We start from the raw sequence: 19,347 nt of genomic DNA on the forward strand, positions 1-19,347 counted from the left end.
ATATAGAAGAAAACAATAGAATAGGGAGGACCAGAGATCTCTTCAAGAAAATTGGAGATATGAAGGGAACATTTCATGCAAAGATGGGTGTGATAAAGGACCAAAATGGCAGGGACCTAACAGAGGCAGAAGAGATTAAGAAGAGGTGGCAAGATTACACAGAAGAACTATACAAGAAAGAGCTTAACGTCCCTGATAACCATGATGAGGTGGTCACTGACCTTGAGCCGGACATCCTGGAATGTGAAGTCAAATGGGCCTTAGGAAGTCTGAGCAGCAACAAAGCTAGTGGAGGTGGCAGTATTCCTGCTGAGCTATTCAAAATCTTAAAAGATGGTGCAGTAAAAGTGCTACACTCAATATGCCAGCAAATTTGGAAAACTCAACATTGGCCACAGGATTGCAAAGTTTAGGTCAGTTTACATTCCGATCCCAAAGAAGGGCAATGCCAAAGAAAGTTCAAACTACCGCACCATTGCACGCATTTCACACGCTAGCAGTTATGCTCAAAATCCTACAAGCTAGGCTCCAGCAGAATGTAGACCGCGAACTACCAGAAGTACAGGCAGGATTTCGAAGAGGGAGAGGAACTAGAGATCAAATTGCCAACATACGCTGGATCATGGAGAAAGCTAGGGAGTTCCAGAAAAACATCTACTTCTGTTTCATTGACTATGCTAAAGCCTTTGATTGTGTGGATCACAACAAATTGTGGCAAGTTCTTAAAGAGATGGGAATACCAGACCATCTTATTTGTCTCTTGAGAAACCTATATGCAGGTCAAGAAGCAACAGTGAGAACTGGACACGGAATCACTGATTGGTTAAAAATTGAGAAAGTTGTTCGACAAGGCTGTATACTGTCGCCCTGCCTATTTAACTTATATGCAGAGCACATCATGAGAAAGGCGGGGCTGGATGAATCACCAGTTGGAATTAAGATTGCTGGGAGAAATATCAACAACCTCAGATATGCAGATGATATCACTCTAATGGCAGAAAGTGAAGAAGAACTAAAGAGCCTCTTGATGCGGGTGAAGGAGGAGAGTGCAAAAGTTGGCTTGAAACTCAACATTAAGAAAACTAAGATCATGGCATCCAGTCCTCTCACTTCCTGGCAAATAGATGGGGAAGAAATGGAGGTAGTGACAGATTTTATTTTGTTGGGCTCCAAGATCACCACAGACGGGGACTGCAGCCAAGAAATTAAAAGACGCTTGCTTCTGGGCAGGAAAGCTATGGCAAATCTAGACAGCATACTAAAAAGCAGAGACATCACCCTGCCAAGAAAAGTGCGTATAGTCAAGACTATGGTTTTCCCAGTTACAGTGTATGGCTGTGAAAGCTGGACCATAAGGAAGGCTGAGTGCCGAAGGATTGAGGCCTTTGAATTGTGGTGCTGGAGGAGACTCCTGCGAGTCCCTTGGACCACAAGGCGATCAAACTGGTCAGTGCTAGAGGAGATCAACCCAGACTGCTCTTTAGAAGACCAGATACTGAAGATGAAACTCAAATAGTTTGGCCACTTAATGAGAAGGAAGGACTTCCTGGAGAAAAGCCTAATGTTGGGAATAGATGGCAAAAGAAAAAGGGGACGGCAGAGGATGAGGTGGCTAGATGGCGTCACTGAAGCAGTTGGTGTGAGCTTAAGTGGACTCCGGGGATGGTGGAGGACACGACTTCACGACTAACAACAACAACAACAGGGTCGTACCCAATGGTGGCTTTGTGCTAGCAGAAAGCACTTCTGCACGATCAAGTGCTCAGTTTTAGCCAGTACCCTTACCTGCTACAGTCAGCCCAAAAGCTGTTTTCAGAGGTTATGTAACCTCTAGAATTGCATGGAAAGCTGCACAGGTAAGAGGGAATGACACATCCCATACCTTTGCTCATACAAGTGAAAAGATTTTCCAATGGTAAAAAGCCACCCCTTGGTATAACTTGTAATACCAATACTTCTGTTCTTTAATGACCAAACCTGAGATTGCTTCTTGCCTAATGTTATCATATGCAGCTTGTGTGATCTTTGTTGCACTCTGATTCCCACTGACATACTGTTTGAAATGATGGCTCTCATGCGATCAGTGGCTTTGGTTAAACAAAACAATTTTTTAAAAAAATGTACTTAAGATATATATGTTTATTTCTCTTCTTCACAACTGGCAGCTTGCATGTATCAGTCTTACTTTTTACCTCTATTTGATTTGTTTCTCTTATCACTGTCACTCAAACAAGGAATCACACAGTCATATATTCCCACACAATTAAATTATGGCACTTGTTTGCACAAGATGTTGTGAACACCACTTGACACAGGTGTTTTTTTAGAAGGATGAGGCATTCATGATGGAAAAGTTATATCATAATAGTGAAATCTCCATCCTCAAATTCTATCAGTAATAAGCTTACAGTGGCCTGTGGCAATAATACCTCACCAGTCAAGCTAGCAGCCTTAAAACGGGGGATGAGAGACACTGGAGCTGTGGCATCCCCATATTAAAATCAATGGCTGGATTGGGCCCATTTCAGGTAAAAGATTAAGAGATTAGATATAAACCAGACCAATCTACAGAGCATACCAGCTAACAAACATATTATTTAGAGATGTTTAAATTTCTAAATTATAGAAAAGCCAAACTATGTCTTTCAAATCAATTAAGATAAAATCTTATTTGAAGCTGGCCTCCTCTCCCTTCCTCAGGCTGCTTTTCCCATAAAATCCAAAATGAAAAGGTCTCCAATTAAGAAAACATTTTCTGTTGTGCTGAATTCATGTTACCGCACTGTGAGCTCTGACATTTTGTTTCTGTGGTAACCAAAATCAGCTGATTAGTTGGCATGGCAACAGAAAAGATGTAATCCCGGCAGACACACTCTAATCAATGCCCCCAGCACAGATGGTCTCTGGAGGATCAACAAGAAAGAGGCTGGCAGGCATTCAGGAGATCACGTGGCAACTCTAGACTAGGCCAGGGGGAAAAAAGGAAAGAAAACTAAAAAAAGAACATTTCTCAAACTAACCAGTAGCTTTTTAACCCTTTCCTTGTCTTGGTTCATTGTCAAATACTCAGCAACTTGCACCACTGGAAAAAAATGGCCTCATTTTAGCTTTTTTTTTAACAGCACAAAATGTAATTCTTACAAAATCATAAATTCTTCTCTGACAGTAAGTTTTTATTGCTGAGAGCTTCTCATAACTGCCAAAAATCCTTACTTGATATATGGTTTGTATAAATGCATAAAAGTAATGTGTTCCTTTACTTTTTATAAAGTAAGGGAACATAAATTGATCCTTGATGTTGTGTCCAAGATTAAGAGGTACACTGTTGAATGTACAGGAAGGGAAAGTGTGCACACAGGCTATTATTACCATTTTAACAGCACATATCACTATAAAGAATATTTATGTGAGGCTATAAGAAAATTTAGGAATTACTAATATTAACAAAACTAATTCTGCCATTCCATCAAATGTGTAGCACTGGTATAGCTAGAAAGAGGCAAGAGGGAAGCAGGGATCACGGGATGGATCTTCATCTCACTTTTGCTTCTTCCAAACAGGCTCTGCAGGGCTTTTGATTGTTTTGGAAGTTTGCACAACCTGTTAGACCAGAAGTAGTGGCAGATTTGAAATGTTGCATATACTCTGAGAAGCAATGAGGGAAGAATGGAAATTGTAGGCCAAATTTTATGAATCATTCTGCACCCCTGAAAGGGCACCTCATTTGCAAATCTTTCCAGCGGCTTTGAACGGGTATACAAAATAGGGATTGTTAACACAGTTACCTTGGCAGCAGGAATCCGCTCCCTTTCCCCTAACACCCATTAGGGCAGGTGAGTGGCTTTTCTGTCCTCAGTGATGTCATCATATCCAACAGGACATCTGGTGCCATGTCTCTAACACTGCACCACACACTTGGAGAGGAATGGGATTGTGCCTGTCAGGCCAAGCCCTGACATCTGTTTGTCTCCGATCTCTGCCCAAGGGTGCCAGGGAGAAAGAGTCCCTGCATCTGTTTCCACCTTCTGACTAATGAGCAGCATGTTTGGGCACAGTCAGCTGGCATAAGTCTGCCCCCCTGACCTATGTGGTGGGACAAGGCTTATATAATTCATTAGATGGGGCTGCATAACGGAGAGAAAAGGTATTCTCAAAATGGTGCCAAATGTAGCAACAGGACTGCTCATAGAAGGAAAAATCTCAAAGGCACAGGACTAGAGGCTCTCTCTGAAACTGGTTTTCCATACTCTTGAAAAAGCGAAACATAAAAATACCTGAAAAATACCAGTGAATATGAATGAAGCCATGCTTCTTTTTCAGCTCTCTTAAAACACATTGCCTATTTCCAAGGCACAGAAGAGCAGAATTTGGATTGTTCTGTGAAGGCTGCCATGGGCAGCTCCCATTCAATTCAAAGTAACTTGAACAAGAGGAAAAACTCCCAGGCAATTGTACTCCTGGACCTTTATCACAACAGGCTGGGTTGGATGAGGGGATGTCGTCTGCACAGGAGAAATGTGAAAAAATCCACAGTAACACAAGTAAAAACTATTGCTATGAAATCTAATACAATGTCCTACTCCGTAGAGAAGTTGCTAAGATCAACCACAGCAAATTTCCTAAACACTTTGGATCAGAAAGACTTACACCTAAAATCCAATTTAAATTGGTTGCTATTTCCTATACAAAAGGCAGCATGTTGACCTGTTAAGAACATCATGATTTAACTATTTTTCATTTATTAATTAGTTAGGTGGGTTTTCCCACCTAACTCGGTTAGGTTAGGTTAGGTTAGGTTAGGGTTTTCCCACCTAACTCTGATGGGGAACAAAAATATCTAAAGTGAGAACTGTAACAAAAAACCATAGCTATACAATAAACAAAACATAACAAAATACAACAGAATACTTTAGAAAATTACTATATCACCATATCAGAAGCCAGGAAAAGTCCTTAAGAATGAAAAGATCTTCTTTGCTGAGGGAAAGAGGAAAACTGAGGGAAAGAGGTGGCATGATGGGTTCCCTGGGAATGGTGTTAGAAAAGGTCCTCACTATTATGGAAATAATCCTGCCAAAACTATTTTCATTTCAGTGGAGGGGATAGCATAAAACAGGCTATTGTCTCCTGACCTCCAGGCACATAGAGGTCCAAATAGATGCAGGTTTTGCAAATAATGATGGTGGTGGTGATGATGATGATGATGATGAGTAACTGGTCCATAATCTTGAATATCTTGTTGTTCATTTTGGAAATAAAACATGAAAGTAACAAAGGTGAATCAACAGTCATGTTTCAGAGCTAAGGTCCAGCAGACCTGAAGACTGCAATGGGAAACTGCAGGTTTGCGGAGGGACCAGCCAGGCAGTCCTCCTTTGTGAATTACCAGCACTCAAACCAAATTCCAAAGTGCCAAGAAATTGCAACGACCAGCCTCAGCAACTGGAGCTATAGCAACTTATTGTTTTGCTAGGAGCTGCCAGAGACAGCTATAGCACTGATGGCATGTAAAGAGTCATCACAACTTCCCCTCTCCCTGCTTTGCACAAGTCCCTCCTGTACATGGGGTGGGGTGGGGTGGGGGAGGAAAGCTAGTTTAATTTACCTGTATATGTAGCTGCCTTTAGTTGCAGTGGGGAATTTCAGTTTGACCAGTGTATATAGCCTTAAAACACCTGGGCTCTTCTGGCCTTAGAGATGGCAAAGCTAAAGGACTTCCCCTTTTGATATAAACTTGAGAGGAAGCTCCATGATAACACTGAGGCAGGATAAATGGAACTGCTCATTTAGGTAGTTCAGGCCTGCAAACCCTGTGACCAGCCAAGCTCAACTCAACCCTCCTGCCATGGGTTGTGGCCTAACAGCTGCATAACAATTCCCACTTTTGCAGTCTCAGGCAGGCTGGAAAAACAGGATGCTTACTGAGTCTGCTATGGCCGCCATGCATGGCTCCATGCACCAGCCCCTACCATCATGTAGAGAGCCAGTGTGGAATAGTGGTTAGAGGGCAGGACTGGGACTCGGACAATCTGGGTTCTAGGCTCTCCACTGAAGTGAAGTCTAGTCTCTCCAGTGAAGTCAACTGGATGACTTTCAGCCTGTTGCTACATTGAAGGACTGTTGTGAGATAAAAATTGAGAGGAAGATAACATTGTAAGCTTCCTTGAGTTTCTTACAAGAGGAAAAAAGGCAGGATATAAATGTAACAATATATAAATGGAAGTAGCTGTTTGCTTTATTTATTAGAGGTCATTAGAGGCAACTGAGGGCTTTAAGAATAAAGATTCTGTGGAAGATAAGGATTCTTATGAAGGTGATATCTGCCATGTAAGGGGTATTTGTGTGTTCCAAAAAGGGTTGAATTACATGGTAACTTCTGAATCACAAAGTCACATAACAAATGTGGAGAATCTACAACTCCAATCATCCCTGAAAATTGCTCCTGCTGGCAGGAATTGATGGATTTGGAATCCAACATCCAACACCCCTGCCACAGTCTTGCACATTTTGTCTGCATGTTGATTCTAATTTCTCTAGACTGAGAAGTTCCTTTATAGCAGAGTGGACAAACTGCAGTCCTCCAAAGCCTCTTTTGCAGCCCTTCGAGACCCTGCCAGTATCCCGCAGCTCACCTCCATCTCTTTGCAACTCCAGAATGCCATCTCTTCAACCCCTTTCCTGCTTCTGGGGAAACACTCTTGGAACAGAGTGTTTCCCCAGAAGGGAGTGTACAAGAGGAATCATATGGCCTTGTGAAAGCAGCTCCCAGAATAGCGTTCTTAAAAAGGAGAGGAAAGGAGACTTGAGTTGGGAACTAGAAAAAGCTGGGGAAAACTATGTATCCATCTGGTAGTGGGGAGAAGTATATGAAAAGTTCATGTATATGAAGGTGTGATTGCTTATGTGGGAAGAAGAGAGCATATGTTTGCTTCTATTACATGGGAGGACAGGACAGACCTTTATCAGGTTGGTGCTCTAATTTGCATGGAAGAGAGCAAAGGTCAGTTGCCCCCAAGTTAATATAACACATGAGCCGGGCCTTATCTGTATATGTGTGGAGATCCAATACATGTGATTCTTCCCTTTGCCACATGAGTTGGAGCAACAGTCTGGTAGGTATGTGAACTATGCTGATGTATAGCAATCTATGTTTCTGTTAATTTAAATATATTTATCAAAAAGAAGTAATAGTGCCTTCTCCCAGTTTGTGGCTGATGATCAAGAAACTAGGCATGGAATAAAACAGGCAGTTTTTAAAAACTGAAATTAAGATCTCAAGAATCACTTCCACCATCTACGGGAAAACAATAGTTATACTCTGAAAAAGATTTCGAAAACCCAGCAATTGCATGTTTCACATTAATCTTTCCTATTACCTTTGTAAACATAGGTTTTCCATGTTGAGTTACCATGGTGCATTGATCACAGTCGACTGTGATGGAGGAGTTGTGGTATGATTCTTTTGAGTGCTTGAGGATGTAATACAGGTCTGTCACACCTCCTTCAAAGACAGTGCTAAAATAACGAGGAATGAGGGTTCTTCCAATTGCTGTTGGGAGAATACAAAGCAAATGAGCAAATGCTACCAGAAAGAATACCTTAAGCTGTTTAGAGTTGTCTACTAGAACAACAGTAACTTTAGAACAAGCTTAACATGGATTCCAATGAAGGGCTGTTAATCGCTGTATCTACTTTGGTTTTGTTGCAGCAGTGAGATCCAAGCACTACACAAAGGGCTCTTTCCTTCCCACATTTCCACCACATAACTTCTAGGCAGAGCTGTGCTATAATGAAATATCTCAAAGGTGCACAGAGAAACAGGACCATTTTCCTTGTTCTTATATAATACCTCATGTTCCCCATTCTAATAAAAACCCAGGAAAGTGCACTGAAAAAAGTAGAAGTGAAACTGGAGGCTCACAATATCTTTTAAGAAGCGTATAAGCAACTGAGGCTAAGGAATCACAAGCCTCACATAGAAAAGCACAAAACTGATTAAGAAACAAGACAGTCTTTCACTGGATCTGGCCTTTTATTCATGAAGATATCATATTGTCAAGTGAGGAATTGCCCTTCACATGGTTTGGAGATTATTGTGTGAAAATAAGACCAGCAATAACATGCTGCGTTATGGAATATTCCTGTCAGCCAGCCATGCTCTTTCCTACAATAGTCCATTCCACTCCTCTTCCCTGTTTCCAGTTCTGTAACCCAAGAGTCAGTCAGCATTCCATGGCCACTGATAATCTTTAGCCCTTGCTGGGCTATTTTAGTGTTTCATCCTCACCTTATTTTCTAAATATTTTTGTGGTTCTTAAAAACTTGGGATTTCCCCAAACCCACAGCTACTTCCATGTACAGATGGTGCCATTTGGTTTGATAAGGATCCAAAGGAGAACAGTTTGTTGTTAGTACATAATATTTACAATCTTACCAAGGCATAAACAAGCTTTGACTTAATCTAGATTAAAACTTCTAGTATTTATCAGGATAGCCAAGCCTCATAGTTGACCTTGGGTATCATGACTTTTACAGAACAATCTTACACATGGACATCTCCCTATGTTTAATGATAATTAACGCAGGACACATATGCAAAGGACTAGCTCAGTACCTCCACTGGAAGAGATATCTTCTCAGGGTAGAAACCAGAATAAAGGAGGCATGCTGTTTTCTGGTTGTCTTGAGGCTTTTTGCAGTTTGCATCACTTTCCATGCCCACAAGGCCCCACCATGGGAATCAAACGTAGCTACACTCTCCTGTAGACTTTCCAGGTACTGGCTGTCCCTCACCAAAAGTCTCTAAGCTGCAGCCCTATCCTATTGGGTCCCATCTCCTAACCAGCTGAGTCTCAGGGGCTCAGCCCTTTTTCATAAACAAGCATGAAAGATGGGGTTATATGCAATGTTAGTCTAATGTAAATCCTATTGATTTCAAAGGGTCTATTCTAAGTCAGCCTAATGTGAGATACAGTTCTATATTTAACAGTATGGAGAGATGTAACATTTGTTTGAAGCCTCACAACTGAACAGATGAGATTTCTTTTTAAAACGTTAAATAGTCCAAAATTAGTATTCCACATTATATTACTGTTCATGAATATGCCCACATGGAATATAAGGGTCTGTTATTATGCACTACAGAACAAGTAGAGCTTTTAAGAAGCAAGCGACATGGAAATCTCCTGAAATTCTATACATGAAGCAATGGCTATACAAGGAGTGAGAGCTCCTCATCATGGAGCATGTGTGACTGAGAACAAACAATGTGCAGCACAGAACTCGAACTGCTCCTTCAAGCAATGGGACACATTTTCATCTCACACAAATTATAAGGTGCTTTAAATGTTTACCTCCGCACAAACTTAACATGCTTACTTTGTATTTAAAATGATTACATTTATTATCTCATTAGGATGCAGCCAAAATTTGTGAAATTAACAGTGATATGGTGCTAGCATAAGTATTATTTAGCATATATCAAATTGATTTAAATATTTAATGAGGTAAAGAAATAAAGCAAACCCTCAAATAATTTATATTATTATTTTCAGTGTTTTGCCATGCTTGATTATAAGCTTAAAAGAGATAGTTCTAAAAATAAGAACTGTTCTGCTGCATGGATCATTTGCACTGTATGAACTGAGGGGTTACAACACACTACAATGATAATACCAAGCCATAATATACTTATAGTGCTGGAATACATCCAAAGATCATCTAGCTCACACAGCAGGATTGTCCAGGCATTAAACACCCTGCGCCCTGGAAGTCACTGCCTCACTCTGCAGGTACCATGCATGGGGATTCCAAAGGAAGTGATTTCTCTGCTGACCAGGCTTAACCAGCCAGAGGAACTGAAGTTCTGTGCCAGAACAGGCATTACCTTACATCCCTACATCTTTTTTTACTCTACTGCAGGTGCAGGGAGCCTGATCCACATCGTACAAAAAAAAAGCCCAAACAAATCCACCCCTCCAAGGAAGATTCCAATCCAGATTTACTTCCTATACTGACTCTAGATTTTCTCTTTTTTTAAGTAATACGGATTTGAAGTAATGTCTCTTTCAGCCCTGTGACTCTGCTTCCACAGACAGGAGTTAAATGTTTGCACCGAAGGCTCATCACTTCTCAGGAAGACTGGGGGTGCACCTGCAACAGGGCTCAGCTTCTAGCCAAACTAAATTAAAATTAAATTAAAACGTTATTTTAATTGTTAATATTATTTATTTATTTTATTCTTGGCCAGGTCGACTCAAATTGTATTGTTTTTATATTGTTTTTATTTATTTATTATTGTGAGCTGCCCCGAGGCTTCGGCGAATGGGGCGGCATAGAAGCCTCCTAAATAAATGAATAAAATAAATAGCCAGGGCTCTGTTTCCTGGGACCCCTGATAGCCCCTAGATGAGAGGCAGAGCTCTGGGAGCTCCTCAGGCCTGCTCTGCTATTCAGGTGCTCAGCAGCTGTGCTCATTCAAGGCTGGATTCTACACAAACCAACACAACCTAAAATTTAGTGGGATTTGACAGAAGAGCATGCCAGGAATTCTTTATATTCTCCTGAAGCATGTGGCCTTCTGGGATAGATATGAAAATTCCATTGCCAGAAAATGGCAGGGAGTGATGGGAGCTGTAGTCCAACACTTGTTGGAGGATCACAGATATGTGGAGGATCCCACACCTGCCCTAATGCATTCTGATTAGGGCTTAAGCATGGCAGGCAAAGACAAGCAGGGCTGCCAACCAACCAGAGACAAGCAAAAACAAAATAAACTGAATTGGCCACGTTTTATTCTGCTTTGTTTTTGATCTAGTTGCCAAAAAAAGCAAGGAACAAAGTGGTTTCCCTTCAAGCATTTTTATTTACCATACACCTTACATGAACAAACAGCTTTTGTGCTGGGTTCTGTCCCTGGAACTACATAAATGAATTATTTCATTACTGACAGCTTCTCATACCCACTTTTCAACCTGAAGGCTATCATAGCAGTTAACAATAATTTAAAAGTAATATTTTAAAGCCATTTAGTGATAACTTAGATGATATGGTAAATGGTATATAAATTGATTAAATACTTCTTTAAAAGTACAATAAACTAGCAATTTACAATAGAATAAAAATGAACAGAGCCAGTGCCAAATTAGGTCAAAGCACAATCTACAAAGTTTAAAGATGTTGGACAGAGTACAAGGTCTTCAGACTGGTAAGACTTCAAAGTCAGCACCATGTCAGTCTCCCCAGAGAGAACTATTCAATGCCAGAGCACCCGAGAAGACCCTTTTTCAGGACACCACCCATCTTACCTTCAAAGCCAGAGACTCAAGTGGAAGACCTCTAAGGGTGGACTAAATCCAGGGAGATGGCCATGGTCCTAAGCCATTTTTGGTGTTAAAGGTTAAAACCATCCTTTTGAGTTGGGGCTGGAAACTGACTGGTGCAGTTGCTCCATTTGCCCATGTCCCAGTCAACAGTCTAGCTTTTATATTTTGCAAAAACTGAAGTTAACATGAGGTTTTCAAAGGTGGAACAATGTGCAACACACTGCAGATGTCTACTCTAGAGAGGACCAGGGTATGGTTACCTCTGATCTCTGCAATATCTATCCAAGAAGAGAAACAGCCTCAGCTTCTTCAAATGCTTTGTGCCATGGGTGACACTTGCATCTTCAAACACATGGACAGAACAGGACTCCCCTCCAGTCCAAACTGGAAAGGAGTAAACTCCTATTCAGAACAGGCTGAACAACCCACCCAGATTTTCTCCATCTTTATTTAGTGGCCTTTATTCAGTGCATTTCTGGTTTTGGCCACTAGTTTTGTTTGTCTAAACTTGATATAATAGAAAAATAGAATTGGGTGTCATCAGCATATTTATGAGACTTCATTTCAAATGCACATCTGGAAAAATGTATTCAGCAGTTTCACCATGAAAAAAAGTTTCACAGTTGTTAGAAGAGGAACAAAATAGAAACTGCAGCACCCCATTGTTTGCCTACCATAGGAAAAAGCAGTAGTCCAAAGCACCGGCCTCTGGAAAAGGCCATGAAAACAGGAATAGCACTACAAGGCTATCATGCGACTGGTTTCCATTTTGACAATTGGGCCAGAAAGATACTAGGATCAATAGCATTGCACTAGGTGGGAATTATGCAGTCTAACGCATCTGGAGGGTGCTAAGTTGGGAAAGGCTGGTGCAGGTTTCAAGGCCAAATCCAGGCCAGGAACAAGTCTGAAATAGTGAATCCAACACAGAGATCTCCACCTCTAAATCTTCCCCAAACTCCTCATTGTAATCCCTGAATGGTCCCCCAAATCACTTCTGAATCAGCTCAAAATTACTTCCCATTTTACCCCTGGGTTTCTCTGAGCTCCCCTTCAGTTCTCATACGGCATTGTCTTCACAAAAAGACAGCTAGGTACATAGCAATGGCACTACAGCAACACAGAGGAAGGAAGAGCAGCTGTGGGGCACAATCAGACATTTCTCCAGAACTATGCATAAATAGTAAGCTGTAACTTTCAAGGCACTACACTGATTATCATTCTTACTATTTACTGATTGATATAAAATGTTTTGTTGAAATACTCCTTCAACCCCCTCTATTTTGGGTGGAGAAATCTCTAAAGGTGAAAATAAAGTGCTTTTGTATAAAAAGGAAGGTTTTCATCATGGAGAATAACAGATTCATTCCAGGATGGGGACTTAAATCAGGGTGAAGGCTAATGCTATCCTTATGGGTATATCATAAAACCATGGTATTTGTTGCCTAAATCACTTGTTACTCTGATGTAAGGAATTATTTTGCACTGATTGTAATATCAGAGGGTGGGTTAGGCTTAGAAAAGAGCAGGTGAACACTGAGAATATCTGGATGAATATCTGGAATATCACTAATCTGGAAGGGTGAATCCCACATAGACCAAGTCACATGTGATTCCAGAAAATCAAGCTTTACAATCTCTTTTATTTAAATGATTAACAGTGAATTGACTTCAGTGGGGCTAACTTTCTGGTAAGTGGCTACTGGATTGCAGTTTTAGGCTACAAAGTTGTACCTAGACAGAAGCTCCATTGAGCTCAGCAAGATGTACTTCTGAGCAGGCATGTACAGGATTGCACAATTAGGATGCAGTCCAGTGCTTTTCACCCTTGAGGCAAGTAAGCCTCTGAACTTGGAAGATGCCAGGAGACCACCAAATTGTACCCTTTGCCACATGTCTCCCTTCTTTCTAGTGTTCAATGCAGTAGATTAAAGCAAGGGCAACCATTTTCAGTGCCCCAGTTTTCCAGAGAAAATCCTTACAGTCTCCTACTTGTTTCTTCTAAATCACCATCCTATTTCGACTTTTGCAATCCTTTTTAAAAAGACTGCCTCTGTGCGGTAGCAATAAAGGGGACTACTGCCACATCCATGCCCCGCAACCCCTTTCCTCATCACAGATCCCTATCCGAATGGTAAATGTTGCTGAATGCCTTTAAACTACAGCATCTCTTCAATCATAAGTCCAATCATAGATCCAGTGTGAGATGAAGCATTCTATTAAGCATTCTTTCATTTATATGAAAAGGAAACTATTATGCTCCATCTCTCAAGCCCGTTTCAGAAAGTGGTGCAGGATAGGCTGTTGCCGAGCAAATGAAAACACGATGCAGCAGAGGGGGGAGAGGCTTCGGCAGGATGAAACCGCGTGTGTGGCATGAGGGCCGTGCCAGCAAGGGCTGCTGCTCCAGCAGTGCTCCTCTATGTATGGATTGTGGCTTTAAGCAGCAAGCAGGAGTGCTCCTAATCTCATTTGTGAAACGGAGAGGATGCAAGAGTTTGAGAAAAATATTTTATCATATTTTAGTGAACTAATAGAGAATGTTGGGATCCAGCCTACCCAGTTACTTATTTTAAGTTCTGATGATTTCAACCAGAGGGGGTTAGAGTGAAGTGTTCTGTATACTTACAAGTCCTTTCTCCTGAATGGTGCTGTTTCAAGAATAAATGTGTTCAAGACTGCAACATGAAGCACATAAAATTCTTGATTTAATGTTGCAATCCTGAACACATTTAATCATGAACCCCCATTAAAACTTTCTGTCTACCCAGTGTATGTGTATTCCCTATGATTTTTAATTTCATGAGAGAGAGAAAAGACCTACATACAGGTATTTCCAGTTTTGAAAACATCAAAAGATCTGTATATTACTCTTCATGATATAGAACAAAACATGACATTGACACACCAAATCTGATTTATAATATATACCCATCAAGTTAATTTGTAGCTTCCTGTGGCTAATCAGCACAGATTAAAATTCTTGCTAATCATCTTGTATAGCTGACATATATTCTGATGAGAATTCTTCTGATAGAACTAAATACATTTGTGTTATTCATAAAAAACATCTATACATGTTCTAACAACTGATCGTCTCAGAAGGAAGATGATACAGTCCTTCTATCTATCTACATCCACTAGAAACAATAGAGTATAAGAAATGCTACTGTTTTAAGTTTCAGTGTACACTGTTGAGGTTAGTACCAGATGAAAGGCCCCAGGATGATGGCATTCTCCCCCCTGTATTTCATATGGCACATTTTGAATTTAGTTTCAAAAGCATACAGAAAATGCCTGGGTGTCCTTTCTCTGAGCTCACCCAAACTGTGCAGTGGAAGAGGCCTTTCCCTAAATATGATTTTATTGACTGATTGACAGTTCCTTCCCTGTTGACTAAATGGCAGATTTTCAGTTAAAGGAGGCTTTCCAGAAGATCATACCCCTTCTACAAAGTACCCCTTCTACAAACAATAGGATAACATACAGTTACCAGATCTAGGAATAGGTGAAAATTTCACTTAGTTTGTTTTTTGATTTTATGAAAACTTGCAACATTTGGCATTTCTTTATATATGGATGGGAAAAATGAAGTTCAAAAAAAGCAAATGTAAGATAGACCAAAATGGATAGATTTGTCCATTCAGGCCCAGGGCTTCAAGTGCTTAGCTCTTAAGAATTAGGGCTTGAGTTCCTGTTTGTTCTGCTATATTTGTTGTGCTGAATTAATATGGCCATCTCTTTTTTCCTGACAGCTTCCCAGGCAGCCTGGCAACATGGTGCTCTCCATGCTTGGAACAGCTCTGCCTTGTGAATCTGGCCAATTCAGCTGGGTGAGAATTTAATTTTGGATCAAAATCTACAAATGTTGGAAAGAACTTGAGATGTATTTATTGTTTTAATGCAGCTGAAAGCAAAACTAACTCCTGAGCTACATTCCACTCATAATCCACAGGCCCATCTCCTGACCAGCCAAGCATCACTCTTAAGGAGACATCCTCGCCCTCTCTTATTGTTAGAATCCAGTGGGACATCCAATGAAACTGAGTGGAGAAAGAGAACAACAGATGAAAGGAAGGACTTCACGTGTCACATAACTAAACTATTAAATTCACCATCACAAAATGAAGTGACAGTAATAAATTTAGGCCACTTTAAAGGGAGCTGAGACAACTTAATGAAGGATGGGGCTATGAATGTCAGCTTGTCTGAACCAATATGCCTGTCAGGATCTAGGCTCCTCTGGGACTCCATTTGGTGACCAGAACCAAAACACCTACCTCAGTATTTGCAGGATTGGCCCCGTAGCACCTGTATCCTGGCTCACCAGTTCACTTAAGCAGTGCAGGACTTCATGCTAACTGTGGTATGGTGCAGCCCTTGCCTGACCCTTGCTGCAAGGTATCTTGCAATGCTGTATTGCTTCAGCAATGCAGGTTTTCCTGCTAGCTGTGTTTCAGCTCCTTCATCTTGCCTGATGCAGGCTGTGGATCCTACCTTGAGACATAGCCCTGCCTTGCCCTGCCCTGCCCTGCCCTATGCTTCTGGTTCCTGACCATGCCCTATTCTGTGAATACAACTTGCTAGTGGACTTTGAACTCCGTATTACTTTGGATTTTGTGGTCCTGGTGCCTTTGTCTTGTTTCCTACTGCCCACATACTAGCCCCTGACCATGCCGCTGCATATGAGCAGGTGGGCACTGTTATATTCTTGTTGCTGCTATGCAAATAGAATACTGGAATATAGGTCTTTGACATGATCATGGTCTTCTGTTGTTACATTTCAGCCTTAAGAGCAAATTCTGCCCTCACTGCAAGAGTAAAGGACAAGGTTCAATCTTCCCTACTGGAGTGGATGGTGACATTTTTTTATAAAGGTAAAAATAGAAGAGTGCTTTCAGTGTAGGCACTAGGCCCACTTCTCCCAAAATACAGCATTTTATGGTGAATATTTAATACTCTGAATCTGAACTGGAAGAAAAGGTGGGGTTGGAATGCTTGACTGAAATGCCAAGGCTAATGAGCTTCAAAATTAGCCAACCAGATCACCTCTGGTTCAGGTGGGGAGCTGGGGAGAGAGACTGTGGAATGTCCAAATGGAAGGCATGTGACTTCATCAGCCCTGGAGTCTGACATCAAGTCAAACAAACAGGCCAGTTAAATGTCTAGCAATCACACTGTCTGGCCTGCAAATAACATGAACCTCCTTGCTTGGGGTACAGGATGCAACCCACTCTGTATGGTGTGGATAGAAGGGCAATTTGGTTTGGGCAAGAACCAACTCCTCAACTAGAGGGTCATAATTTGATTAAAGCTTCTTGCTAACAGCCTTTAAATTATCCCCTTTCTATCACAAAGCCAGTCCGGGCTGACCAGCTTTAACATAAAGATGGTAGTTAAAGTATCTCCTTGTGATCTACTGGGAAGAGACAGTTAGCAGGTCCCAGTCAGGGATATTTCTGGTGAAACAGAGGCTAAATTTGTTTATTAGGAAAATTCTAACCAATACGAAACATCTCTGGACGGCTTACAGAGTGATAAACAGCCAATAAATATAGCCAATATAGCACCACCTTTATATTCTTTTTGGCACCAGGTGAAAACCTTTTTATTTCTCCACCATTTTAAATGTTAGGAATTTTAATCTGGTTTTAACTACTTCACAGTCACATTTTGATTTTGCTCCTGTTTTTGACTTTGATTCTGTTTTGTTTTTATTTGTGAAATGTTATTGTTGGTTTATGCACATTTTTAATGATTGTTAATTGTTGGATTGTTTGTTTTGATTTTTTTTAAGCTACCCTGAGACGCTTTTGCATATAGGGCGGGGTATAAATATTTTAAATAAATAAATCTGCATCCCCTAGATTCTGCCCAGACTGATAGTATGTTGGGAACTGGATATAAGAAATATATAAAGATAATGCTGGGCTACATTACAATAATATTTTATGGTATAATGTATGTGAAGATCTTTGATCACTCAAAAGTGCAACATAAATTCCAAGTAGCAGCATTATTATGGTTAATTGTTATAATAATAGTTTTATACCACTTTTCAGTTTACAAAGCACTTTGAAGCTCTTATCTAATTTATCATGGATGAAATTTTAAATAATGAAAAGAAAAATAGGATGAACACATTTGAATATGAATAAAAGGTATATCATTGGACCATATCATTGTGTCAATGTTTCATTTCACTGATAAGCCGAATTCTAAAATGAAATAGCAAGGCTTTGATATTCCCCGAAGTGTTACTACATTTGTCATCATCTTCCTTTGAGGAATGTGAGAATGAATTTCAAAGTGCTGATCATGTTTCCTATAATGTCCTGTGGTGTGATGCAAAATGGGGGCAATAATTCATCAGCCAGCAGTTAATTGTTTTCACTGATGTTGCAGAGATGGTTTTGCCTATGATGTGGAAAATCGAAACAGAAGGATTATGAGAACACACACATATTTTCCCCAAAACCAAACAGTGTCGTTTGTAAAGAAATCTGAGGTTTGATTTCAGCAAACAATTCCCTATCACCAAACGATAAATCTGAAATGGATCTGAAAAAAGTAATTTGAATTTAATATGCCCGATTATATCCTGTGTGTACTTTATCCCAAACTATAATATGCTAATTTCAATCAAGCTTTCAGGATTAAAATAGACATGGTTACAAAATATACTACAGAAACAAAGCTGTAAACAAAAAGAGGCAAACTATTAAGAACAACTACTTATCTCCCATTTGGATATAATTCTGTTTCCTCTTCTCACTCCCAATTCTCCTCCAATCTACTAGAGAGAATTTCTATAAACAATTTTGAAATTGGCACATGTCATGTATTCCCCAGAGTAATCTGCTTCAGAGAGTGAAGCTTTCAGGGACAGACAACTCCTGCAAGGTTTTTCAGAGGACCTGGGAACTAAGATAGTCCTAGGTTCTCATGAGCAATGCCTTTAGAATTATCCCCTCAAAAGGCAGAGACCTCAGCTTCTGAGGCCGATAGGGTGCCAAGCCACCACCTACAACACTGGTGATGGTGACCAAGAAAAAGATCACCCATGCGAAACTCCTCATGAGTAGTCCTGTGTCATGAGGGCTTCTTAAACAAACCTCTGATGTGACTCAGCTGAGTTTTGGGTAAGGCTCTGGAAGTTCCAACATATAAGCTTTAATTGGAGACTCATATCACTTACCTCACCACCTAGTGCCTTGCCTTTCTAACCTTGTTTTTTCACTGACCATCTGTACTGCTTACCCTTGAGCTCCTGCTGGACTCTTCTCTTTGGACAGTATCTTTACTGGACTGCTTACCTGAGCTTTGACCTTGGACATGCTTCAGATCCTTCTCTTGGAACTCTCCCTGTTGAGCTCTTAACCTTGTCTGTTTACTGACTACTCTTGCTTAAATTGTATTCTCGCTGAACTGACACCTCTGTCTTAATCTTTAGTCTATTGTCATCTTGTAACTGCTTTAATGCTAACCCAGCCATAGCAGGACAGCACGTGGGCAGCAGTTTTTCAGTTTGGTGCCTTCCCCTTCTCTACAACTTTCTAACGATTAATGCACATTAGTGCATATTTGCTGTTGTCACATGCTGTCAACTCACGTTTGACTTACAGCAACCCAATTAATGAATGCACTCCAAGATGTCTTGCCTTTCACAGCCTTGATCAGTGCTTGTAAACTCAAGGCTATGGCTTCCTTGATGAAATCGAGCCATCTGGTCATCTCCTCTTTTTCTGCCTTCAACATTTCCTACCCTGTTTGTCTTCACTGAGCCTTGCCTTCTCATGAAGCGCTCAAACATGACAGCAACAGTTTTGTCATTTCTACTTCCAGGGAAAGATCTGGTCTAGGAACCACCTGTTTATCTTCTGTTGGTCCATGATATTCACAAAGCTCTCTTCCAGGATAGTTTGAATGCATCAATTTTCTTCCTGCCAGCACTCTTCCTTGCTCAGGTGTCACACACAGTCTTTAAACGTCTTGGCTACAGTCACCATTAGAATTGTTGACT

The 19,347-nt window shown here is 40.7% G+C and overlaps 1 protein-coding gene across 8 annotated transcripts in view; it reads right to left on the reverse strand.

Moving 5' to 3' along the window:
- The window catches only part of LDB2 (LIM domain binding 2), a 235,545-nt gene that overhangs the window by 49,625 nt on the left and 166,573 nt on the right, over positions 1-19,347 (reverse strand). For all 8 annotated transcript variants that reach the window (XM_044418511.1, XM_044418509.1, XM_044418510.1 and 5 more), the window contains one exon: positions 7,377-7,549. In XM_044418511.1, the coding sequence (XP_044274446.1) occupies positions 7,377-7,549 (173 nt within the window). The remainder of the gene's footprint in view (positions 1-7,376; positions 7,550-19,347) is intronic.

Source organism: Varanus komodoensis, unplaced genomic scaffold (genome assembly GCF_004798865.1).
Source record: "Varanus komodoensis strain SLA01 unplaced genomic scaffold, ASM479886v1 scaffold9, whole genome shotgun sequence".
NCBI classification, from domain to species: Eukaryota; Metazoa; Chordata; class Lepidosauria; order Squamata; family Varanidae; genus Varanus; species Varanus komodoensis.